The sequence below is a fragment of the Mastacembelus armatus genome, chromosome 13 (genome assembly GCF_900324485.2).
Source record: "Mastacembelus armatus chromosome 13, fMasArm1.2, whole genome shotgun sequence".
Lineage (NCBI taxonomy): Eukaryota > Metazoa > Chordata > Actinopteri > Synbranchiformes > Mastacembelidae > Mastacembelus > Mastacembelus armatus.
Window position 1 is genome coordinate 6,347,681 of NC_046645.1, and position 27,461 is coordinate 6,375,141.

The window sequence follows — 27,461 nt, forward strand, 5'->3', positions numbered from 1 at the left end:
TCCATGCTGTGATGAGGTAAACCGGTTGTTTTCGTCGCGCTAGTTGTGATTAGGTGAAGGTAGTGGAAGAGTCAGAGAGTGTTACATCAGAATTAACGGGGTATCTCCGGTCTGCATGGTGTCACTTTCCCCCTGAAGGTACCGTCAAGATTGAGGGTTTTCGGTGAGTTTATCGCGATGTTATCATCTGTTCCCACCAGGCTGTTTGCGCGAAGGTCGCGCAGCCTGTCACCCTGCAGCCGCGTGCTCCAGACCAGCGCAAACGGGGCCGTGTGCCAGAGCATCCATGAGACACCCACGGAGTCCAACCGCAACCCCATCGTGTCCACCTCCCGGGTCTCCAGAAGGGGCATTTTGACTGAAGAGACGGCCGGTACCAACGTGAACCCGTCGGTGCAGTACCACCACCTCGCCCCTAGATGGCTGTCCAACCTGGAGAACCGCCGCAGCTCCTGGGCGGCGCTGGCCAGCAGAGGGCGCAACAACAACCAGTACTGGGAGGAGAGCGGCCAGGGAGCAGGTGGAGGAGCCAGCCGGGCAGGAGTGGCCTCTGTCGGTGTGCTGTCTGCTGCAGCCGTGGCCTTCTGCCTAAGAAAAGACTCAGATAACAAAGGTAGACAGCCCTCACTGTATTGTCTGACTTTTTATAATTATTTTGCCTTTTAGAGATTAGTCCCAGACTGCCTTTGTATAGAAGACATCAAATAGACTAGGGTCTGTCATTTTTGCACATTTTTACAAAATGCATATAAAGATCTAAGTGATCAACAGAGTTAAGAAAATACTATGGCATTAAATTTGACTGTACAAGGTTTTCCTTGTTCTTCTTGTGTAATATTTTATATAGAAAATATAAAAACTGTTTTGTTTTTTTTTTAATAATAAGGTGATGCTCTTCTGGAGGCAGCGAGGACCAATAATTGTGACGATGTGGCCAGGTATTATACACATAACATTGCACTATGACATAACACCATGGGAGTCAGTGTACCATCTGTTCATTGTTCAATTCAGTTAAAAAAAAATAAACATAATAATAATGCTCATTGGGGATGTAGTCGTAGTATTCATACTGATCCTGCTCCTGGGTGTATTTATTCTTACTACCTTTTAAAGTATTTCCTCATATCTCTATATTTTGGTTGGTCAGCAGGGCTGTGGAATATTGAAATAACATCACTAATATCATCACTCCTGTAAACCACGTATATTTGCTGCTCATTAGTAATGATCTCAAAGCCTTCACCCCATTGACTGAACAGATAGGATCATCTGCAGTTATGTCTCCTGTGGCTGTAGTTCCAACAGTAAACACTAGATGGAAGAAGAGGACCACCTGTTACTGTAAATGTGTGCCAGGTGGAGGATGGATGTGACATGCAGATGCTTTGTTGCATTACCTCTACAGATCTATTACAACTCACTCACTCTGTGTATGTGAGCAGCTTAACAAGCCTGTAGTAGCTCTTGGTGCCATCTGTCCTGCTGATATCACGTTATAAAACCTGACTACAGAATATGAAGAACAACACAGGTATGTTCAGTCTGTAGTCAGATAAATGCACCAGCTCATGAACGTGAACTTTGTTGAGGAAATCTCTTCGTGACAACAAAATACCAAAGAATGTACTATGTACAATTCCAGTACTTTTGGATATGTGAAGTACACAACTGGAATGAATCAGATTAACATTTATATCTATTTTAATTGCGTTACATTGACAATTGTTGCTTGCTGTGTCTTGAAAGGTATTGGGTGTCCAAATCCATGTGTTTTGAGTGTACATACATGTGCTTATCCATGTGTGCCTCCATTTGCAGGCTTGGGTTACCTGTGCCCATGTGGCAGATGGTGTAGGTGAGAGTGAGGTGAGACAGTCACCAGGCCACAGATGTGTTAAGTGCTTTGGTTCAGTTATGGGAGCGGTAGAGTGTCAGGGTGTGTCTGCTGACAGGCAGTCGGGAGAGTAGAGGCCTCATTTTTACATAGTCTTTATAAAAATCTACGATGCTCTATGATGCTGATGTGCTGTCTTAAAGGAGACTCCTGTGTGAAGGCTGATGATCTGTGTTACCTTTACAAGCAGCAGCTCATGTAGTTGTTGACTTGCTTGACTGAAGCCCATTCTGTAATGGACTAGTGTTGAATCGTTTCCCTGCCCAAACCTTCTGCAGGCAGGCAGTGAAAACAGCCAGGGAGCATCACAACTCAGTGCAGACTAGACTGTGTTGACTGTAAACACACTCACTGTCTGCCTGCTCAGCGCAAGAGACGACAAATAGATCATTTACACACACACACTTATAAGGACTCTGTCACTCTGTGGCACTTTATGTCATACCCTCAGGCAGAAAACTCAACAGACACCTGGCTTACACACTCACAGACACATTAACTGGTCAAGGAGCAAGTGTGTGGCTTCAGCTAGAGACAAAGACATCATGTGCTAGTTTCATGGCTCTAAAAGACAAGTCTTTGATGCAGTCACACAGCAGCTGGCTGGTCATATCTGTTTTCACATGAAGACGTCTGTTTTTCCCTGATTAAGTATGAACAAGTATATATGCCAGTGTGTGTTATATCTCAGTGACACTCCAGCATATAGATAGAACTAGAAATAGGCTTGTGTTTATGGTGACGGTAAAGTCTAAATATTATTCCATTCTGTTTTTTCCTCTATCAGGCTGTTAAAAGAAGGGGTGGACCCGAACCACCGTCACCGTCTCGGCTGGACCGCTCTCATGGTGGCTGCAATGAACCGACAACACAGGTGTGTGTGTGCTTCGTCCAGCTAAACCCACTGGACAAACAGTTTGTTTCACTGGTCTTCATTGGCCCTCCCTGGTGAGCATGACGGTAATGTAGCGTTACGGGATCATGCAGCTGCCTGCATGAGTTACCGTGTGAGCATATGTCATCCATGTCCCTGCTCTAGTTGTTACAGTAGGTCCTCACAAGTGCAAAGTGCGACTTTCAGACTGACAGACGGTCTTTACCCATTCCCCCATCTCTCTGTCCAACAAATTAAATTAGCCTCCTGCAGCCCAGAACACACACACAACATAAAGGGGCAGAGGTTAAGGCCAGGCCAAATCCAATTTACAGGCTTTTCTTTCTCTTTTCTTTTTTTTGTTCTCCGCCAGGACTGTGTGGTCACTTTTTTGTTCAAGGGCCTCATGAGCCAGTGAGAAGCATAAAGTGAAATTTGAATATGAAATACCTTAAACTGAACTTACTTTAAAGTTACTCCTTTATTGAGTTTGTAAGGTAATTCAAGTTGATGCTGCTAAGAAAAGCAGTGTTTTCAGCTTTTAGGTTTTTTATTAATTTCTGTTAAACTTCAAAATTTAGATTTATCAATTCTGTTTCTTCAATGGGTTGTAATACTTAAATAAGAGGTAATTATTAAAAGCAAAGTTATTATAAGGGGGAATAATCAATTATTCAGTCCACAGAGAGTTGGCTGAAATTTATGGAATCAAGAAAAAATGCCAGGCATTCATCAATTTAAATTAAAATTTGCTGCTTTTACATGATAGTAAATAGTATATTTTTAAGTTTTGGAAAAAATAAATATTGGTAGACATTATGTTGGGCTTTTAGATATTTTGATGAGCATTGTTCATAATTTCTTTCATTTTTGGGGAAATAATAATAATCCGTCTTAAAATGTATTAACATTAAATGTTAAAAAATCATTTTTAGTTGTGCTCTGTTGTGTTCACTGTCTAGTCTGTCACTCATCCTCAGACAAATATGATCATATGCTTTAATCATTATTTTTTGGGGTGACATTAGAGCTGCAGTATATATTTACATGACGTGCTGAATAATTCTTGTTGTGTGACATGTTCATATTTGACATGTTTAATGATGTGATGTCTGTGTCAAATGTTTTTGGATACACATTTGGTTGTATGTGTGTATGCATCTGTACGCACTCTCTATGTGTATAACTGTGCTGTGTGTGTGTGTGTGTGTGTGTGTGTGTGTGTGTGTGTGTGTGTGTGTGTGTGTGTGTGTGTGTGTGTTATGAGTGCTATAACTCAGTGAGCCAGTGACACTCCTCTGTGTTTAATCCCGTCTTCCAACCCCCCAGTGAGCCGTCACTGCTGCAGGGAAGACAGAATATCGGTTCACACACATCAGTCACACATCTCTCTCACACACTCGCGCACTCACAAAACATCCACATACACAAGTGACATTCATGTGTGAATACACACATAAGCACGCAGACAGACAGAGTTTATACCAGATATCTTACAGGCCAAATGCCTATTACTCAGCCACACACAACTTTATTTGCAGCCGTTAAGTGAAAACACAGGGAACATCAGTCATGAACAAGGTCTAGCCTGTGGCTAGAACATCAGCATGGATGTTATTGTTGAATTATTCCACCCCTCCCTCCCACTGTATTTATACAGTATTTTCTTGGACCAGAAGTGATAACATGTCAGTTTCCGTGGAAGCTGTGGTAGCCCTCCGACTGTACAAGTAGCGCTCAACAGAAAGCTTCGCATGTGTCCAGGGGTTGAGTTGGCTCTGGGTGAATCATGACTCAAGGGGTGGAGCAGAGGGGTGTGTGCACGAATTAAGGATAAGACATCGAGGGTGTTTGCTTGCTTAGCTTTGATGTAAGGCTAAATTAGGGAGGCGCAGGGCCTAGCCCACTGTTTGCACTCTTTAACACACAATACCCATCTCCATCTCTCTTTCTGTCCCTCCATCCCTCCCTTGCCGCATTCACGTGCACAATAAACGCTCAGCCGACTGAAACGCCTGTTGACCATTCTGACCTGTCGGGCAAGTGACTCGATTTGAGGGAGAGGGGCTGAGACGAGGGATGATGGAACCAGAGGATGAGTGGCTTGTTGGGAAAGAGAGAGCAAGAGAGAGAGAGAGAGAATAGTTAGAGAGTGATGTGTAGTGAGATTATGGGTTTGGGACTGGGATTAACTGGAGCTTTAATAACTGTGAAATATTACCATCATTTAGTCGAGACACAAGGTGATTGTGATGGTAAACAGATCGTTCTAGTGAATCAGTTGGACAGGTTTGGGATCTCATTGATTCTAAAATGCGCTCTACATAAATGTACACCAAAACATTATTATACATTTTTAATTTGCTATGTCATTATAGCACATTTAGTTTAAATACACATACATTACCTCTAAGTTCTTTATTCTAACAGTAACGTAGTGCAGTGTGTATTTTGTTTATAAGCTGACAATATGTCTCATTTAGGTTCTCAGAATATATATTAGAATTTGCTAAAATAAATAGCTAGAAGAAAACACACCCTGATGACATTGTATTTTAGACCAGTCAGATTTTTTGAAAAGACACTAAAAATCTCTTCCTGGCATCTACATGACCAGCACCAGGTGAGATGGGGTCAAATAAGGTCCAGCGTGTGGGCCAGGTGGTCAGAGACATGGATGGGCAGTTTGGCTCGGGTGTCTATTATAGTACAAGGGAGACGGAAGTGTCTGTTTCCTGTCTTCCCTCCAGGGCATGAGAGGAAACAAACACAAGCCCTCAACAACAACACCAGTCACCTGCTGGCAAGTCTGTGGCTGAGCTGGATGGTTAAATCTGCCAGCCCGAGCATACGCGTGTTAAATGACTGGCTGTTTCAGCAGCTTTGGGGATAAGAAATTAATGTCATTTTAATACCAGGTGTAACAGTTTGATAGAATTTGAATGTTTCTGCCAGAGAAGATCAAGACAGTGGACCCAAGACTGGGAGAGAAGTTGGAGACAGGGGTGTAAAGTCAGCAGCTCTTCCTGCTTATGTAACTAATGCACAGTTTGGCTTAATTTATGTTATAAATGTTGTGATTAACACATAATATTGTTTTGGTAATTGCTTTAGGAAATCTGTAATTTTAACTTTTAGCCCAGTCCTTTAAAATGGGAGTTTAACCTAATTAACCTCTGCATGCTTTCAGTTTGGGCTCACATTAGTGCTGCAACTCTCTTCCTAAATGTCCCAAATAAAGTTAGGCACTTGATCATCAGTTGATTAGTAAAACTATAAACAGTTTTCAAAAGCTCATTAGTTTTTGGCACTATCCTGTGTAATTAAATCTCCTTCTCTTTCATCTTTGTAGCTGCACTTTGCTTCTTTCATCCATTCCTCCGCCTCCTCCCTCTCCTCTCTGCAGTTTTCCTCTTGTTTATTCTTTCGTGTTTACCTTTCTGATGCCATTAACCCTTTTCAGACCATCTAATTTCTTCACACAGTCCTGCCCAGCCTCGTGTGACCAGCCATAGTTTGAGTTTGTGTGAGTCTGTATGTGTCTCGGAGAGATGCATCGATGTGTTTGTAGAAGTGCTTGCAAGGGTGAGAGGAGAGCCCTCTGTGGGTCACAGCCCCCCTGCTGCTCCCAGCCACAGTGATACAGTAACAAAAGGGGACCCCCCGATAGTCCTTTATACCTCCTTGGCAAGGTCAGACACAAAGACCTGGCCAGGCTGTTCTCATCCCTACTCTCCCACAGGAACACACATGTTCCTGTAGTGACGACACAAACTACCAAAGTCTGGTCAGATTTGAATGTTAATGGTGATGGACACATTCATCTAATTTTTATCCTCTTTTCATTACCCATTTATAGTTTTAGACATGTTTTAGGCACAAATGCTAAAATATTGTTGATTCTAGCTCTTTAAATGTGAAGACTTGACCCTTACACATCTATCTTTCTTGTGTAATAATAGACTAAGTGTCTTTGGGGTCGGATGTTGGTCGAATAAATAAAGAAGTATTAATGTGTAACCTTGGGCTCTGAAAATTCCCAATTCTCTCTTTCTTTTATATTTAAAGAAGAAATTAGTCCTAAAACATTAGCTCCACCCATAGTTCCCTTTATTGACAGATGCTTAGATAAATAATCATTGCTTTAAACTGTTGGCAGATCCACAGTATTTCATATTTTTAAGCTGTTTTTGTCCTGTTTAAATATCTTCTGATTTCCTTCTAGAAATCAATACTCTTCCTGTTGCCGATACAGATGAACAAGTTGTTTTTATTTCACACTTCCACTTCAAATTAAGTCTGATACATACTCAGTCAATTTATGGAGCTGCTCCATTATTTCTGAGGTCACATCTCCTATCAGTATTCATTTTTAAGAGCACTGTCTCTTCTAAAGGGAAGCTGTAGCCTGTTAATGTGGTAAAGTGTAGTTGCTCTAAAAAGAGTCCTCCTCATCCTCTTATGAATTATCGTTTTGCTTCATTTAAGCTCCTCCAGGCCCTGCCATAACCATTTAGCTAAAAATGATCCATCACTTCCTCCCAGGCCACATTACATAGTCACAGGTTTAATGACGGCCAGCAGCATACTGGCAGAGTTCATGTTTCGGCCATCGCCCCCATTCTCTCTTCCTGTCGGCACAGACTAGCTCACTAGCTTTTGTGTGTTTGTGTGCATTCACATGCATGTCTGTGTCTCAATGTCAAAGCCATTGCTCATGTTTGTGGTGGTATCCTAAATGTTAAATGTGCTCTGTAGACAGAGAGACAGTACCTGGAATGTCCATTGGGTCACAGTGACTGGTGTTGCCGAGGTACTCGTGTTTGCTCAATAAGGCGGTGCACTCCAATGAAAGACTACATACAAACACCCACTCTGACCCCCAACAGTGCCGGAAACAGACCTGACCCTTGCCCCTTGTCTACTCATACGTACATGTTACGAAGCAGATAAGTGTATAGTAAAGGAGAGAGGCGGCCATTGGCGTCTATTCACCATAATGGGACGGACCAAAAATGCAAGTGAATCAGGTGAAAGAGTCATTAACAACTGAGGAATTAGATATTTGCACCTACGTCTGCATACAGTGTTCATTTTTTTATAGCTCGACTATTTGTTAAAAGGTTGCGTTATGTTTGATATCTAGCCCCAGTTTCAAATTCGGTTGCCTCAGACGATGAATACACTTTTACATGTATACACTTTTGCTTCATGAAAGCCATAAGATTCTGACCACAACTAATACAGAGTTTCAGGACAGATTATCTAACCGAGAATGTCCTCCTGCATGTGCCAAAGGACAATAAATGCAAACTTTTAATCTTACTTTTTAAATTGAGGTGATTTAATGTTAAAAATATTCTGGTTCTGGATCTTATTTAGAGCCAATCCACATTCAGAACCAGGGTTATGGTAATATCCTTATTTGTTATTCTGAACATTGACTGAAATTCCATTATTATATTCTCATATTGGCCAGTAATACATTGGCAACAAATACACCATCCATTCCATTATATCATTATTTCTAAAGGGAAAAGGAAGATCTGTTGTTAAGCAGCATTGACTTCAAGTACTGAATTACTGCTATGGAAGTGCAGTGCTGGTCTGTGTGTATTTGAGTGCTCTATACAGCATTATTCGGTATTTAAATGTGTGTGCCTGTGGATTTTGTTCATCTCCAGTGTGGTGAAGGTTCTGCTAGAAGCTGGGGCCGACCCAAACACCGGAGATCACTTCAACAATGTTTATGACACTTCACGAGAGAAAGGCATCCACTCACTGGAAGGTAAAAGACAAAAACACATCACTGTCACACACTGCATGTATTTGTGTGGTTTCTTTGTGGTTGCAGTATTACACACCCTAATTGTAGAACCAGATATTAGAATTTGCACACAGATTTGCATATATGTACGTTTCATTTCTTGTGTATTTTTTTTTATATGTTCTGTGACAAGTAGTGTGTGTTTTATTTGTTTTTCTCCTGGGCTGCACACACAGTCGCACACAAACACAATGACAGGGTGGCACAGGCGCACACACACAGCCCCCCTCCCCATCCTGTGTTGGGTTTCTGCAGACATATTTATATGGGATATGTATATTGCAGACATTTATATGGCTGTCAGGTTTGGGTCCACGTGGGGCCGGCGTAGCGTGGGGAAGCGTTTCCCAGACGCACGCTGATGGATGGGCTAGGGGGCCCTGTGCGACGCTTTATTGGGTTAGCTATGATTATCCCGCCCTGTCTCTCTCTCCCACACACACACACACACACACAGACACTGCACAGAGAGAGACTGTCAGAAAGAGAGAAAAAGAGTGGGATGGATGGAGGGAGGGCAAGACTGATGAAGCAAAGAAGAAACAGAGGAAAGCAGTGAAAGAAAGGGAGGGGAAGGGTCGAAGGTAGTGAGCAGCAATGGGTGGTGTGAGGATGAGTAGAAGGAAGATGATGTGGATGTGATAAAGGGAAGGAGCGATTGAAGGAAATGGGTGGGATGATGAGGGAGGGAGAGGAGAGGAAGTCAGGAAATGGATGAGACAAAGTTATTGGGATAGAGGGATTGGGGAGGGAGGAAGAGGGCGCAAGTGATGAAAGCAACTGATGGATACTGAGGAGAAGGGGAAGGAGGCGGAAAAATAAAAATGGGTGAGGAGGAGTGGCACGAGATGAGTGCTGTTATGAAAAAGAGAAGTAAGGAGAGAATGATAGACTATGTCTGTTATTAGTGAAGAGCGCAGCAAACGAGACCCTAAAACACAACTCACATTATTGCTATCATGTTGGACAGTTGAGCTTAAATCTGTGAAAATGAACAACTCTTTGAAAGCTGGAAACAGGAAAGACAATTTTGTAGTGTGCTGTGTTATCATAGTCACACTTTCTGGAGCCTTAACATTGACTGAGAATAGATTAAAGAAAGTTCTTCTGGATTCAAAGGCTCATACATTAACAGTTAAAGTTTTATGTTAACTCATTAGAAACATTTTCTTCAGCTCCAGGGAGTATATTGTTTGCTTTTTATACTGGAGTCATACTCTCAGTATCTTGTTCCCATCTTTGAGGAATTCAAATGTATTGAAAGGCCCGGCTTTGTTTTTGTTCATTATTTGTGGCAGACATGAAGAAATTTAAACTTGTAATTTTGCCTCATGTGTGAACTACCCTCTTGTGTGTTTTTCTGAGAATGCAATCATTTCCCTCATTTCCCTGTCATGTCTGTTCTCATGTGTTTCTGCCTGTCCCTCCCTGCAGTCCTGGTTTCCAGGGAGGATGAATTCAGCAGCAGGCTCAGCAGCAGGGCTGGCTTCCGCGGTTGCACGGCGCTTCACTATGCCACACTGGCTGATGACCCACGCGCTGTCTGCATGCTCCTGGAGGCTGGTACGTTACACCCTATCTCATCATAAACCCATCGAGGGTCCAGACTATTAAAGGTTTTACATGCAAAGTTACGTCATGATGAATGAGATGATCGCATACTCTTATTTTCAAGCTAAATTATGAAAATATTTAATCAGGATATGAACGTAGGGACAGTTTTTAACTTTCAATGGCTCACATCCATGTTCTTAATTTATGCTAGTGAAGTATTTATCTTGACCAGGTATATTACAGAGAAATGGAGACCAAGTCTGTCCTTCATGAGGGAAAACTGCTGTCAGTTACAGCTAAAAGAGTCTGACAGACCTCAATTATATTTTCTGCCAGAAAGGAGTCCCAATGGTTTAACAGAAAGCCTTTATATGTTGTGAGGATGTGTACTGCTCAGTCTGTATTTAATAGACAGTTACTTTTCTCTCCTAATACCTCTTCCAATGAGGTTAGGTTTGCAGTCTCATATGTTTTTGTTACTTGACATGTCAAACTCAAGGCACAGGCCATGGAAGATCATTTTTGTTGTTATTTAGAGAGTCCTTTTTATTTTCACTCATCAGTTTTACCCGTGAGACAGAAATAAAATTTAACTCCCTAAACTGATTGACACACTTTTTTTAAATTCACATCCATGTGCAGTAACATTGATCATTTATTATAAAAAAATCAAGGATAATATTTATTTTAGGAAACTTAGTAGTTCAAGCTCAAAAATAACTATATCAAGAGTAACAGTTTTGCCTGTTCTTGAGCCTCATTGATGTCCAGCTCTCATGCTGCTCTGGAGCTTTGGCCGGTTGTGTCTCCATCAGCTTTAAAAAGCTCTCCATGTATCACCATCTTAACACTTCCACCCCCGAGTAATATAAACAGAATTACAAAGCTCATTTGAAATTGATCACTTGTTCATACCCCCTCTTCATTCACCCCCATTACACTCGCACCTGTCGTTGACTCAGCTCCACCAGTTCTCTCAAACACACATACACACACACTCTCACTCATAAGCCCTGGGGGCAGAGTACCCCCCTCAGTTTCCAGGCGAGCAGCTCTTAAACAACCTAGGCCTAGTTAAACTGTGACCTCCGCACAGAACGTGCCCTTGGGGTAACTCTAGGATCACAGGATGTGTGCGTCTTTGTGTGTGTATCTGTATCTCCATTTCATTAATTAAAATATTCATATATTCATGTGTGCTTTTGTCCTTTTGTTATGCTTCAGTTTGTATCCGCTGTTTTGAATCGTAACTTGGCTGACATTTGGAGTTGTTGCTTTTTAGGCTGATGCGTTCAAGATTATTACTTCTTTCTTTTTTTGGTGGGCGGGGATAAAACACCACAACCATCATAGACACACACACTCAAACGCACACTGGCTAGTATTAATGTCTTGTTTATGTTTATGATGGATGGTGCATCCAAAGCCGTGTCTGCCTGTCTCTCCGGTCTCACTCTCGCATCTGTAAGAACTCTGTACGCTTAAACAAATCACCTCGTCTAACTCAATCAAATGTTGTGCAGACGCATTTTTGAATTAAAAAGGTAAGAAATTTCACAAAGCAGAGACATTTGTTTTAGGACAATCAGATTAGGATGAGGGTGGTTGTTGCTTGCCTGACTCGGCCGTTGGTTGGTTGGCGCCACCATCACAGCCAATAACAATCATGACATCATGCACTCGATCCCAAACACTTTGCTGACCTGCATGTGTGTTTTTTTGGGGCGAGAAGCGGTGTATAATTACTGTATAATTACTATAATTATAATGTTTGATTATTCCTGACAAAGCTTCTGTCATTTCTTCCCTCTCTTCCTTGAATCCATTTCCTCCTTGTAGCCTCCGATCTATCTTTGTTTACATCATGACAAAAAATCTTATAAAGCATCACAGCTTTGGGACATCTGTGTGAATTTGGGTGTGTTTGTTCTCTTCCCTTCACGTATGTGCAACTCTCGTGTGTTTTTGGAGTTGTGTGTGTGCCATACCTCGTTATTTCCCCTGTGTTTGTGTGCATCCATGTTACTCTACTTGCTGTGGGTTTGCTCTTTTGGCCTTAGCTGGCCCTCGAGTCACATCTTCATCCATCACAGTCTCCTGGCCCACCCTGGGGCTTCTCTTCGCCCTTCTACCTGCAGAGGCACTCTAGGTTCTCCCCAGGCTCCACATCAGGCCTGTAGCCAGGGGCACTCAGTAATGGCCGGCTCTGTAGGTGGTAGGAGGCCAGAAGAAACACGCATGATCACAGACGCACACAATACAGATACACACATGCACAAAGACCAGCAGGGGCTCTCTCCCACCAGCTGCAGTGAAAGAGAGGGAGGAGTAAATAGGACAGAGGAGGGGACTCCTAATAGGCATAACTAAAGCACTCCTAATGAAGGTATCTTGTGTATGCAAGTGTGTGTGGGTGTGAATGTTCAGCTGGTGTGTATGCGTGCATCTGTGTGTGTCTGTGTGTCGTTAGTGTTGATCCTGTTATAAAGTGCTATGGCCCAGAGGGTTGGCCTGATATTAAAGCCCTAAATGATGCTATTTATTATGTCCAGTGTGTGTGTGGGTACTTTATTGCTTTCCTCCCTCATGTTTTTGGTGGCTGGTGGGTGTGTGTGGGGGGGTGAGTGGTGTATTGTTGTCAGGATCGATAGCTTTGTGAGCAGGTCACAAAATTTAGGAGTTTATCGATAATCATCACAGTGATTATTAGTCTCTGCAGTCGGTGCTCAGAGCAGTGAGAGCAGGCGGCAACTATATTGATTACATACAGGTTTTTTCTGAGTGCAGTTTATACAGAAAAACTTTAGATGGCTATTCTGGCTCTTAGTGCACAATTCAGCTCCAGATACATATGCTACTGATTCTGTTACCGTATTTGAATTCACCTTTTTCAAATTTGGTAGAAATAGCAACCCATTAGCTGAAGGGCTACAGTGGGGAGCTTACTAAACCCTTGATGTATCCTTAAGGAGTATTGTCACTTACAATTTGTCAGTGATTTAGTTTAATCAGATTTCAATGTATTTTCTGCCAACTAGCATATTTAATGTCATGCCAATGAGTTTTGCACTGCTTTTCCTACATTTCGTCTCATGTCAGTAGTGTCTAAATTATATTAAGGCCTCAGAATGGGTGGCCAAAGAATAACTAGTTTGGATTAATTCAGCCTTTGTAGTAGATATGTAGAAATGGGAGTAGGACTTTGTGTCATACCAGTCTGATCATAGAATAAGTAATTAAGAAAACAAATGAACACTCAGAATAGTTGGTGTCAGCAATAAAATACTGAAGAGTTTTATTATACTATATAGGAATCAGAGCTTCATTGATTTTTCACTTCTTGTTGCACTTCATTTACATTCTTTTGTTTTGTTTTTTTTTACATGGTTTTAACAGGTTACATGATCTTTGATACATGGAGGTATGGATCCATGTTGGCTGAGACCAGTATTGAGGTTTGATACCAAGCAGGCTCATGTTTGCTGCTGAATCTGCTTGAGACCTAAGGTACACATTGGTGTTTATGTGGCACGGTTGTTCTCTCTTAAAAACTGAGTGGTTCCAAATATGCAACTAAAAAGAGGAATCCATTTTATTATTCACTGCATTTTCATTTTCACTTGGGTGGAGTGAATGTGATGGAACCATCCACTTGTTCATGTGGAGGCACGTGTTTGGATGAGTCTGGGAGTGGTTGCACAGGTCAGGGCAGAAGGCACTGCTAACCATCCTCTCTGACAAGCCCACCACTGTCCAGGCCTGGCACACTTCACACATGTCAAGACATTGTTTATTCCCATTTATACTCCAGTCCCACAAAAATAGTTCACTGAATTTTTCCACCGTTTGACCCCTCCTGCTGTGTGGAAGTGTGTGTGCTTGTGTGCTTCAGTGGCTCCCAACCTGCAGCAGCCTGCCTTGTGTATAGATCCTATAATAGTCCAGAGTGTTAGTGTGCGGGTGTAGAGGTCAGAGTGTGCCTTATTGGCATGAGTTGCAGATATGAAACCCCCTACAGGGTCATTGCTTGGCCCTCCTGCTTCACTGCAGTTAGCCTCAGTGACCTCTGAACCCATGTGACCTCTCACCCCCAGCTTCACACTCACAATCGACAGTTTGACACCCCTGCTGTGGTGCAAGAAATTTTCCTAACAATTTTATAAAAAACTTCTGTTAATTTGAACCATTGCATTTGCTGCTACAAGCTTTCTAAATTTTTAATGCTTATTTGTGTCTGTTGACATGCATGCAGGTGCCAACCCTCTGCAGACCAATGCGCTGGGACACACACCACGGGCCTATGCTAAGGACGGAGAAGTGAGCACAATACTGCAGGAGTGGGAGGGCAAGGTAAGACACGTTCATTTGGACACTAATATTGTTTTCACTTCCATACAGTGTGCAAGCAATTAAACCAACATTAGTTTCCATGCATACAAATGTTAGTTGCTGTAATTGTTTCCTGTGGTCTGGCCTGAGTGAGTCAGCAGACATTTGTATCATCATGCGCGCACACACACAGACAGACACACACACACACTCACACACACACTCTTCAGAAGTGCTGTGTCAGTCTGGTGACTGAGTGACAGGTGCTATAGAGTGTTACAGACATAGAGACTGGTAGAGGTTAACTAGGGTTAAAAACCTGCAGTAGAACAAAGCTGACTTATCAGTAAATGATAAAGAACACATGACAAGAGACAAAATACAATCAGGAATCTGGTTATAATACTATGATCCACTTTACGTTAGCCTAAATGTTGCTTTTCTCTGTTCTTAAAGCCTTACTGTAGTGTAAAAGGTAATCATTCATTACCTATAATGCTAATAAATCTTTGTATTAAGTGCCATTTACTGTATGTTTTCCTTTCGGCTGCTCCCTTCAGGGGTCGCCACAGCGAATCATCTGCCTCCATTTAACCCTATCCTCTGTATCCTCCTCACCCACACCAACTATCCTCATGTTCTCCTTGACTACATATTTACTGTATGTAAATATTGACTGAATATATAGAGTTATCTCTGGGTATTTGGTGTGAAATGAAACCTGTTTAAAGAAATCAATCTTCTAATGCTTTTAAAGATAGGATAAGGTGCATTTTTCTGAACAAAAATGTTGGGAAGAAGGAAATTACTGAACAAACCTGCATAAAACAGCTGACTGGGTAAACTTACAGTTTAGCTTTTGGTATTTCACAAGTATATAGTAGCAGGAGTGAGCTCTGCTGTTTTCTTGAATAAACCTAAATAAAGTTATCTGTAGTTATCCACCAGCTTGACAGCAGGCCGGAGCTAAGCAAGATGGAGAGAGAGAATAAACAGCCTGCCTCCACTGCAGGGTGAAAACCTAGAGTCTGAGGAGACAAAGAGGAGAGGATGAATGAGGCGGAGTGTGACTGTGAGAGAGAGAAAAGACAAGGAGAAACGCAGGGTGAAGCAGAAGGAGGTGTGAGAAAATGGAGAGAAAAGACGAGAGAGGAGGAGAAGAGAGAGTGGAAAGAGATCAAATCAGCAGAGGAGAGGAAATGGAGGCAAATGCAGATAGAGGTAGAGTGTTTTCGAGGAGGAACACAGGAAGCAGAAAGCTGGGAAATGGAAATTTTAAAAGTGCTAGTGAGGCATAGAGTTTGTTTTGTTTTTTTTACAGGAAGAAAGATAGCCATTTGACATTTTAGTCCACAGTATCAAAAAGGTGACACACAATCCAACATTGTCATTTATCACCTGACAGAATAATGTCCTTACTTAGCAATGAATCCAAGTAACAAAAATTATCTCCTGCCTGTCTACAGTGATGCTTAGAGGTGTTCAGTCACAAACCCCCAGATGATAGCTTTCTTCTACTCCTCAGTCAAGCACATAAATCCATACTAACCTGTCTCAAGGGTTGGCCACTAACTTTTTTTCTGCTAAAATGCATGAAAGTGAGGACAAGTTGTGACTCTGCCAAAGATGCAAAGAAAATGTGATGACGAAGAGATAGTGAAGCACCCCTACTGATTCGCTTACATTTGAGAGCTGATTTCTTTGTTGTTGCTGTTATCCCTCCCTGTTGCCCCAGATGTTTGGCTTCTGTCCCTGATTCACTATATGTCTCGTCTGGTTTCTTTATTGTTGTCTTATTTATTTATTTTTAAACCTCCACATAGTTCAAGGAGGCACAAGCTCGACGAGAGGCAGAGGAGAGGAGGAGGTTCCCTCTGGAGCGGAGGCTGAAGGAACACATCATTGGACAGGAGGGAGCCATCAACACTGTGGCCTCAGGTAAACACATAGCACACTGTAGATGGAGCTAAATGAATGCGTGTGGATAATAAATACATCCACACTTTAAGATTGTAGCCTTGTCTTCCTCCTTGTTTCCAAACTGTATCTTTGTCTTTCTTTCTCTGCTGGCACTGTCTTTTCTGTATGTTTCTGTTCTATGCTGCCCTTCTCTACCTCCTCTTGCTCTCCTCCCTGCCCTCTAGCAGTGGGCGGGTTCAGACAGACCGGTGGAGGCTGTAATTGGTTAATTGTGATGAATGAGCTGTCTGTCAGGCATACACAGGTGCTGTGTGCATGTGTGCATGTGTTTGTGTGTGACAGCTGAAGAGGCCAGGCTCGGAGCCGCCAGTTAACACGATTACAGTGAGAGGAGACATACTACAGACGCTTCCCTCCTCCCGTTTTCTCTTCCTCTTTCTGCTTTCCCCCACTCTGTCGCTTTTCCCCATTTGGCTTTCTCTCCCGTTTCTCCTTCCATCTTTATCTCTTTATACCCCCTCGATCTCCAACATGCCCACTCTCTTCTTCACCCCTCTGTCCTTTCATTCTTGAACTCTGTGGTCTCCATGTACCTCACGAGTCATCATTCCTCCATGCTGTGCCATCCATCTCGATAAACGCACCAAGTCAGGGATGGACAGGAGTAAGGCAAAGTGATGGAGACAGGAAGATAAAAACAGATATGACAAGGGATAAACAAATAGAGGCGAGACAGGAAGGGTGATGGGAGAAGAAAGCAGAGAAGTAGCAGAGAAGCAGAAAGCTTGGAGCACTGACAGAAAGACAAAGAGAGCGGGTGTAATACATGGAGAAGAGAAGGGAGGATGAGTTAGAGCACAATAACACAGCAGACAGTAAAGAGCTGATATTACACCAGGCATCCATGGAGGCCATGTATTGATCCGCAGATGAGAGAGTGATAGTGTGTGTGTTCAGGAAGGGGTTTCAGCAGTGAAGAAAGAGGCTGTGTGCTGTTTTTATGATGTTGAACGTTTTTTTCTATTTAGATTTGTGAAAATAATCAACTCGCTCCCAAAGCTAGAAGCGGACATTATAATCCATAATATATTCGCAAGAGCAAATATAAACTGAGCGGCAGTTTATAACCAACAGGAGAATAACCCCCCACCCCCACCCCACCCTGTCCTCCACAAGACCTTTGCATGTAAAGTGCTACATCAAAAAACTACACATAACTACAGAACTGTACATACAAACTACAGAGCTGTATACAAACCAGAAGACATCGATGTGTATTTGAGCAGTGTTACAAATCTCAGTGTAAGGATGGGAATAAGCGAGTCCAAGAAGAAGAAGGAAAGAATCATGGGACCTGTAGTCTTTGGCAGGGTGATGAATGATTGTTGTTATCATGGCGAATTGCCCTGAAAGCCATAGAAGACATTGCCATGGTGATAAAGAAACAGCTTATTGATCTTTGAGAAGTATTACAGTAAATATATCACACACACGCACATACACACAAAATGAAAGAATGTGGGATTGCAAAGGGCTGCATTCACACAGACTTTCATCGAGCATGAAAAAAATGCAGCTCTTTATTTTAATGTAGAAAGTTTGCTGTTTACCTCAAGATCTTTATTTGTGTTGCTGTCATGTGAACTTTCCAGTATTGTAAAACCCTGTGTGTGAGCATTACAAGCAGCTGTTTTGTATTTTGGCATCTAACAAACTTTAGAAATCTGCTTCTCCAGCTGGATTATAGCTCACTGTCTGACCAGTGTGAATCCAGGCTAAAGAAGGATAGATTATCTCACTGCAAAGATTTACTCTGCAGGCCCTGTGACGGACTGGTGATCTGTCCAGTGTGTACCCTGCCTCTCGCCCAGAGTTAGCTGGGATTGGCTCCATCCCCCAACCTCATGAATTGGAAGGCTCTGCAATAGATAACACATGGATGGATGGATCGACTGCACATTTTTATATGTTGTTCTGTTTTGTCAATTTTTATCATATAGACCCAGTGAGCAGACATCATCCCAACTCAGATGGGAAGTAGAGATGAGAAGATGAACCAAGAAATGAGAAAGTGATTTAGGGATAAAGAAAGGGGTGTTACACAGGACCAGGCTATATAACTAAATGTACTGTGCTGTAGCATATTTTTACTTTATAGTTTGAGTTATTATAATGATAAAGTTATAAGACTAAAGATAATTTAAATTATCAATTAATCTGTCAGAGCATCCTGCTAGCTAAAGACACTTACAAGTGACTGCAGTGTTCCCAGTTTGTTTCCAGCCAGAAAAGATTGTTGCATACATCACCACTCCTTTCTCCATGTTTTCTGTCTCTGTAGCATAGTGACATCAAAAAAGCAGCAATGACAAAAAAGCGTATCATTTCCAAAGCCCATGGCAATGTCGTGACAATTGCTTGTTTTGACCAACAATCAAAGATCCAAAGATATTCTACTTATGATACTTATGATATGAACCAGATAAAAATGTGGACAATTAAAAACATATGGCATTTTTCTTTACCGAAATTGCTTATCAAATGTACTGATTAACAATTGATTCAACATTAGTTATCTCTCCATTCTGTGATATGTGCAACTCTATGGCAGACAGACGGATGAAAGGATAGTTTTAGTAAAATTTTGCAGACCAAAATGTAAAAAACAATATGAGAAAAAAGTTTGGTGTTTATATTTACATTTAATATGTTGTCATACCTTTGAAACTGCTGTTTCCACCTGAACTCCTCATGACAAACAGCTGGCCTGCAGCAAGATACAGAGAGAGAGAGACACACAGTACAAATACACACACACACACACACACACACACACACACACACACACAGGAAGCAAGTTAGATTGATCCCGGTTTAGCTCTCAGGGCTAAGAGTTATTGAAGAGAATCATCCCTCTGTAATCATGTTAGAGCCAACCAGACCTGCCCAATACACACTACCCTGAGTGTGTAGATCAGTGCTGGTGTGTGTGTGACTGTGTGTGTGCATTCATGTGAGAGAGAGAGAGAGAGTACGGTGAGCTTTCATTTGTTTTGTCTCCTTCCTTTGCTCGTTGTTGTCAGGGTCCTCTGAGAAATGTCAGTGTGCCCTTCTGTCAAAGTCGGTCTCAATCAGCTAAAACACAGAAGGTTACGCTGTCATTCACACAGCCATTGATGAAGCAGATGGAGCTTTGGAGGCCCTCTTGTCACTGTTCATCTCGGTGTACATCTCTGACACACTCGTTTGTTTCTCTGCCTCATTCTCTGTCTCCTTATCTGCATCACCTAACTCTCCTTCCTCTCTTTATCTCCTGCATCCTTAGCCCTCTTTCCTCTCCTTATCTTTGCTCTGCGTCTCTCTCTAACTTGTCATCTCTCCATCTCTGTACCTCCCTCACTACGATTAGTGGCTAGTTTAACACTCAAATCAAATGTGTGTTGTTACAAAGAGTGATCAGGGAACGATTCATTGTCTCATTAAAAGTGAAATGATGTTAATAGGACATGATCTGTAGCTGTTATTAGACACAGTTTGGCTGTAGCAGAAAGGGAAATTAAACTTTTGGTTCCTCTTTGTTCTCTTTAAGAACTTGGCCACAGCGTTCTCCTGGCTCTCCCTGCCAAGAAATTGACAATTTGTGTTGAGTATTGTGTGTTGAATAACCGCACTGAGCAGTCTTGAGGTTTGAGCTGTGGTCATTTTAGTGGCAGCTTTGTCAAGATCTAAGTGCTGACTTACCTAAATGACAGTTAGGATGCATCCATCCATTGTCTGTATCTGTAGCTTTTCAGTTTCAGAAGGAAGGGTACACAGGGGCCAACACACACAAACTAACTCTAAGAACCATTTAGAGTTTGCTAGTTTTAGAGTTTAGATTTGAACCCAGAACTTATTTGCTCAAGGCATCAGTCCTCACCCGTCAGGGCCGCTGTGTCACCAACTTGCTTTGATCCTGTCGGCAAACCTCTGCTCACCTATGTCTCTGGGTTTGGCCCCGGCCTCTCAACATGTTCAGATTTTGGATGAGTTTGCACTATTGTCTGCTTCTTCGTCAAGCGGCCAAATGCGCTCTTTACTCCCATCTGACCCACCTCATCATCTTGTGTATGTGTGTGAGTGTGGTTGCCAGGGTGATGGCAGGGTAGGGTAGGCACTCCTCTTTAAACAGGCGTGTGTGTGTGTGTGTGTGTGTGTGAGGCTACGATCCATGCTAAACTGATTTCGCCATAGCCGCGCCAGGGAGGCTAACAGAATTACTGCTGGCTAATGGCCCCACTGACTAAGAGGGGGGGCGTGGGTGGGGGATGGTGGTATCATGGGTAGCTTTCTGGAGGTCTCTCATCTTGCTCTCTTGCTGTGTTGTCTCTCTTCATTCTCCTTTTTTCAACCAAAATGTCTGACCACTTTCTCATTTCTAACTCCTTAATCATAGTTAATTGATTCTTAATCCTAATCCTTAATCATAATCATTCTGGGATACCCATTGTCCTCAGGTCAACTCAGTTCAGTTGGATGAAACTTACTTACAGAAGCAACAAATGCAGATGACTGAAATAACAGCCTCCTTTTCTCTCTCCCTCTGTGTGCACTGTTTAGCCATCAGGAGGAAGGAGAATGGTTGGTACGATGAAGAGCATCCTCTCGTATTTCTCTTCCTTGGCTCATCAGGAATCGGTAAATCTCTCTCATCTTTCGTTTTCTGTGTTTTAAGCTCATGAAGTGATGGCAAAAAATCCTCATCAGTCCTCTAAAAGCAGCTGCCAAAATGAACAGAACATTCAATTAAAACCAAGTATGTTGAGTGCATGTGTTTTTCTGATGTCAAACTATTGAAGTCAGAAGAAACTAACTGGACAAAGCAGCAAAAGGACGTCACACTTTAAAATGTAAATACAAAATTAAGAATCCTACATCCTATTCAATAAATAGTTTTGTCTCCAAAGAGTCATAATTTATTATTCTTACTTATATATACTAATTTCTTAGTTTCCCTCAAGAGAAAACAAAGTTAATCAGTCTGTGTCCAACTGTGAAAACAGACTGACCAGAGCAACTCCAAAGCAATGCCAAAGCTCAGATGCAGGCTGTGATACACAGGTCTGGAACAGGTCTGAAACAGAACTGGTACTAATGTGCATATTATCGCATACAGTACTATTACATGACTCACAGCCATCAGCAGGGGTACAGGATGTTAAGTAAGAGCAATGTCAAAAAAACAAACACATTTATGAAAAAAGATGCTAATGGATTATTGTTTAGATTTGAGAGGGTCTGCAAGATTGTATTTTAATTGATCACCATCTGAATTATAAAGCCCCCATTCATTTCAAAATCCTCTGGCTGCCCTTTAAAGCCCTGGAACCAATTTCTAGCTTACTACACAGCATTGTGAGGGAACAAACCTTAGAGCAATGCTAACAAAACAACGACAGCTAGCAGTTTCAATTAATGATACCCACTGGGGAGAGTGAGGATGAATTGAGACTGTCTTAATCCACTCTGGACTTTTCTACTGCAACAAATCTACAATGACACTCCTTTATTCATGGATATCATAAAATATCCAGTAGGACACAATACAAAATATTAAAGAAAAGTTGAGACACGGGGTGTATTTTAATGAGCTTTTGAGCTGTCAAAATATATTAAAGGCCAAAACTCGACTGGGACATCTCTGTTTTACAAAAAAGCTTGGATGTTCTCAAGCAGCAAGAAATAGTGTCTGTGTATGTGTGTGTGCGCGTGTGTCTGTGTGTTAAAAGTCAGGGCAGCAGGGAGACAGAGGGATATTATGGGCCAGATAGATGGCTGAAAAAGAGGGAGATAGTGAAATGACAGGCCAGAGAGATAGATGAAGGAGAGACGGTGTTCATATTCTCTGTTGCCTTCAGCGACAAACAGTGGCCATGAGACATCAATATTAAACACAGCAACAAGACACATGCACACACATGCATGCACAAAATCATCACAACTATATGCATACCAAACACAAGACATCAATATCATATATGAGCATTTGTATGCAGAATATTTTACTGACTAACATAATGCGTGCTTCTGGAGAGCTGGGTATGATTGAAAGCTTCGTAGGGGGAGGCACTGGGATTTAGGCCAGCACTTAGAGAGGGGGGAGATTGTCTTTCAGTCGGAAATTAGTAAATTTGTGTTCCTGACTTCCTGAAATCTCTGCATACTGATGTACTTCAAAAAGTGCAGGGATTGTTTTTAAATAAAAATAATAATAATTAAATGGGGGCAAGGGGCTGTTCTTGTCTGAAACTGACTAATTAAATTACATCTCTGTTTTGTCCGACTGGTTTGATGGTGTGTGTCACAGGAAAGACAGAGTTGGCCAAACAGGTTGCTCGCTACATGCACAAGGACATTAAAAAGGTATGTGATGTAGCCTCAGATACACACACCTTTGCATGCACTACACACCTGTGATTCAAGTGGAAAACGGTTCTTCTCATAGACATAAAGTAAAACAGACAGGGCAATTTTGTTTCATCTGTCAAATGGACATTCTCCAGGAAACACTGTGACTTGTCAACATGCATTTTACCAAACTCCAGTTAGTTTTTTATGTTTCTCTTTAAAACTTTCTTAACATTAGCACAGAAAGGTTACAGGAACATCAAGCTGCTTGGAGAAAGATGCAACACTTCATAATGCACATTAGTGTTTCCTCTGCTGGCCTCACAAAAATAAAATTCACCTTTGGGTTCTGGGACAGTTTTAAATCCTCCATCGATTCAAAAATTCATAATACAAAATGGAACGATCAGAACTGACCATGTCAGGGTGTCGACTTTACATATGTCTGTAACACTGGTGGTTTAAAGGGACAAATGCTTGTTGGGGCACTGGGGATTTTTGTAGTACCATGTGTACTCTGTTGATACATTATGGCTTTATACAGTGCACCAGTGCAGTGCTACTTACTCTTTATTAAAATGTTGGATCCCAGAGCCAAGAACAGTCACATCAGTATCACAGCAGTAGTGTCTTGAGTGTGGTTAATCCCTCATGTGATTGCAGGGCTTCATCCGAATGGACATGTCTGAGTTCCAGGAGAAACATGAGGTAAGATAATTAATACCTATTACAAATACACTGGATAAACATTACCAGTGTGTGATTGTTTTCATTTCAGACAAGAGTAAGCCTGTTAGACTTGTATCGGTCTGTTGCAGATTCATGGTAGTGATTTGTTGGATTAATTCTGTGCATGTACTTAAAATGGCTGCATAAACCAAAATTAATGTTGTTTTTGCCATTTTGCGTCTTTGTGACGTTTTAGTGATGAATTCCTTTAATTTGTGAATCAGAGTTGCATCATGATGACATTAAAGAACGTTCTAATCGTTCCAGCTCAGTGTTTTATTATTTATTCTTGGCATTTTTGTAGTTTGCAGAAAAAAGACATTTGCATTGCTCTGGTCAGTCTCTTTGCATTGCTCTGGTCAGTCTCTTTGCATTACATTGTTCAACTCGTTTTGACTGTGCTCCCTCTCTCTACTTTACTGTCAGGTGGCAAAGTTCATTGGCTCACCACCTGGGTATGTGGGTCATGAGGAAGGAGGTCAGCTGACCAAATTGTTGAAGGCGTGTCCTAATGCTGTCGTCCTGTTTGATGAAGTGGATAAGGCCCACCCAGATGTTCTTACTATCATGCTGCAGCTCTTTGATGAGGTGTGTGTACAAACACAGACCCACAGGAATGACGGCGCACCTTAGCAGACTTAACATTCATTCTGTGTTTTTGTTTGATAACATATTTGCATTTGTAACACTGTCATTCCTGCTGTTCTGCTCTCAGGGTCGTCTGACAGACGGTAAGGGGAAGACCATCGAATGTAAAGACGCCATCTTTATCATGACATCTAATGTTGCAAGTGAGGAAATTGCCCAGCATGCACTGCAGCTCCGTCAGGAAGCTGAGGAGGTCAGCCGCAGAAAGCTGGCCGACAACCTTGGTAGGAGAAACGCACTAACATGTTTACGCATTTGTGAACACATTGATGTACAACATCAACATTAATTTTTATTAAGTTCCCACATTTTGCCACTGTAGCCCTGAGATCACCGGATGTCATGTGAGTAAAATAGAGGTCAAATTACTGTTAATACTGTGCTTTTCTCAGAGGATGTACAGAAAAGCGATGACATCGAAATCTCCAGACACTTTAAAGAATCTGTGATTCGACCAATCCTGAAGGTAGAACGCTTGTTTAACTGCTTTTTAACTACATTTTACTGTAGCTGACCTGAGAGTCCTGGCCTGTAGCTGTCATTGTTAATTCTTTGGTTCCTTTACAGGCTCATTTCCGGAGGGATGAATTTCTCGGTCGGATCAATGAAATTGTATACTTCTTACCCTTCTGTCACTCAGAACTGCTACAGCTGGTCAGCAAAGAGCTCAACTTCTGGGCCAAGAAGGTATGTAACAGCAAAAAGGAGGTTTTGCCATTTAGAGGCCTGTCTTCTCATCACCCTTACTTTTATAACATGGGGGTCCTCCAGTGGGACTGCAAGATCTCAGTCACTTGGTCCTGCGGCCACTGAGCTGTGCAGGAACACGCGCAGATCAATATTATGTGCCAGTGCTACTCACTATAATGTGATTACAGTGTTTAACATGTGGAGCCTTCATCAATATTTAATTATTAATATTACAGCTGGTGTCCTGGCAGCCAGCATGGGCCCTGCAGGCAGCTGATGGGGTCCTGACTCCGGACTCACTGTCCATTTGTCTGTCTTTTAAATATTTGTGTGTTTGTGTGTGCACTTTCTTGTGTTTGTATCTGTTTTGTTTTGTTTTAACATGTGCCTCTCTTGTAAAAACTTCGACTCTGTATGTGGCAGTGATACTAACAGCATAAATGTCATTATTACTAATCCTCATGAGCTGTTTGTCACTCACTTATATTAAATTAAATGTTTAATGATATTGTGTTGTTATTTGTAATATGGTATGTTTATATCTCTGGAGTAAAATATGGTGTTGCATTTACTGCATGGAGTGTTAATATGAGGAGCTAAATGAGCAGCTCTGATCACTGTTATCGACTGGTGTTTGATTAAAATACATTAAGGGCTTGTTGATTAGCGCTGGAAGACATGTTGCTTGACAGTATCTTCTCTCTGCAGCTGTATTTGTCTCTTTCTTTCCATCTCATTACTCTGCTTTATCTCCACCACCTTCCTCTGTTTCTGATTTGACTGTGAATGATAACTTTTTATACTGCAGTTCTCATCCTTGTCCTTTTTTTCCCCCTCCTCGTCTTTATCTCTGTTTCTCCCTTCTTCCTGTCGACAGGCTAAGCAGCGGCATGACATCACCCTTGAGTGGGATCGCCCAGTGCTGGACCTGTTAGCGGGCGGGTATAACATGCATTATGGAGCACGCTCCATCAAACACGAGGTATGCAGATTCTGCAACACACATACTGCCACACCAGGATGTTTGAAAAGTTTAAAAGGCTTGAAATTGTATTATTCATATTTGTTCTTTAAGCTCTAAAAGCTATTGAATATGATTAAAGGAAAATTCCTCTTTTTTTCCAATATCTCAGATCAGTTTTTGTAGTTTTATCCACTATTTTTTAACTTGCTTTGAAAGATCATCAGAAAAGCAGCTACACAGTTTCCACAAGCTGGAAATGTTCATACTATGTTCATGTTTACAACAGGCATGTTTGCTTTCATTTTAACTTCCACATATGTGTTTGAGATAAAATAGTAAAACTAGTGTCTGACTGTAATAGTGATTAACTGTTTTTTGTAGTAGGATTACTGCATATTACTGCACTAGATCTCAGCAATCAATGTGGTGGGTAAAATCTATTTCTTGAGGAATTACAAAACTGGACTCTGGCTTCCTACTGACCTTGCCACTGATCCACCAGGTTGAACGTCGGGTCGTCAACCAGTTAGCCGCGGCATACGAGCAGGAGCTGCTCCCCAAAGGCTGCACCCTGCGTCTGTCTGTCCAGTCAGAGGGCCAGGAGGAGGGGAGCATGCCCAGCCTGCGCCTCGAGGTGGTAGGAGAGGACAGCTCACGAAGAATGCTAGACATCCGTCCACCGCTCAACCCTGACCACTAACAAAGAAAGAGCAAAACAAAGAGGAAGCACAGAAGATATATACAGATGTGTATGTATACTTACCACAGACATACAATATCTTCTACTATATCATCATCATCATCGAGTGTCGGGAGAGTGGATAGGTCTTCATAGTTATTCCTAATAAACATACCTCTGATAAACACAACATCACTGCCTCTTTGTTTCAGTACACACACATCACACACATGCAGTCTCTGTCAGCCATGTACAGGAAACAACAACATAGAGTAAGTCATTGTTCTGGACCATTCAAGAGCCCTGCACAGATCATTTAGGACTGGACAAATAAATGTGTTTAAGATGTGGCTGTACAAGTAGCAATGTGCCTGCGTGCTTCGACATCATCATGAACATCAAACACCTCGTCAGGTGATTGGTGGTTGAAGCTGTGACACTCCTTGCATTATGTTTGAAGTAGCCAACTGTTGGTCCAGTTGCTGTGAAGGAAAAGAAAACTTCAGTGACCAAAGATGGTTCAGACATTATCTGTCTTCGCTTTAAGGCACACTTATTGAGAAAGTCTCACCAGCAGAACAACATTAATAAATGTATGTCAACACAACCTGCTTACTCATTTCATTTTAGTAAAGAATATGTTAGAAATGTGTAGCGCTCTGTTTGACTTATGGGTAATATAACTGCCACGTGAATTGCTTCTGTTGATGCATGTTAATGTGAAGAAGTCTCATCGGTCATGACAGGACAGTACGTGCCTGTACAGGCAAGTCTGTCTAACAGAGAAATTTAGCGTCATAAAGAAACGATATTCCAAGTGTTGTATCATAAATGTTTGAACAGTATGCTGACAAGGAGCCAAATGTAATCGAGCGACATTTTTCACTCTTGTATCCCAGCCTCCACTGTGTAAATAAAGTCACCCTGACAAAAAGGGAATTCCTCTGTTTTTTTGTTCTGTTT

The 27,461-nt window shown here is 41.8% G+C and overlaps 1 protein-coding gene across 3 annotated transcripts; it reads left to right on the plus strand.

The window, feature by feature from the left end:
* Positions 1–27,426, plus strand: clpb (ClpB family mitochondrial disaggregase). Of its 3 annotated transcripts, XM_026298666.1 has the most exons (17): positions 1–613; positions 887–938; positions 2,685–2,771; positions 8,456–8,559; positions 10,033–10,161; positions 14,405–14,502; positions 16,305–16,419; positions 21,001–21,078; positions 22,748–22,803; positions 23,452–23,496; positions 23,944–24,105; positions 24,233–24,389; positions 24,558–24,631; positions 24,733–24,852; positions 25,733–25,837; positions 26,201–26,245; positions 26,322–26,460. In XM_026298666.1, the coding sequence occupies exons 1-16, from the start codon at positions 178–180 to the stop codon at positions 26,201–26,203; spliced, it is 1,821 nt and encodes a 606-aa protein (XP_026154451.1). In that variant the 5' UTR covers positions 1–177; the 3' UTR covers positions 26,204–26,245; positions 26,322–26,460. The 3 variants fall into 3 exon arrangements, with proteins under 3 accessions (XP_026154451.1, XP_026154449.1, XP_026154450.1); XM_026298664.1 differs by lacking the exon at positions 26,201–26,245 and having other exon boundaries at positions 26,322–27,426; XM_026298665.1 differs by lacking the exons at positions 25,733–25,837; positions 26,201–26,245; positions 26,322–26,460 and adding an exon at positions 25,092–25,708.
* Positions 27,427–27,461: the final 35 nt, after the last annotated feature.

Excerpts from the sequence above, each read along its gene's own strand:
- clpb (XM_026298664.1), top strand. The coding sequence starts at position 178 with ATGTTATCATCTGTTCCCACCAGGCTGTTTGCGCGAAGGTCGCGCAGC. Across the intron at positions 8,560-10,032 it reads AGGCATCCACTCACTGGAAG|TCCTGGTTTCCAGGGAGGAT; the intron begins GTAAAAGACAAA and ends CCCTCCCTGCAG. Across the intron at positions 25,838-26,321 it reads CACGCTCCATCAAACACGAG|GTTGAACGTCGGGTCGTCAA; the intron begins GTATGCAGATTC and ends CTGATCCACCAG.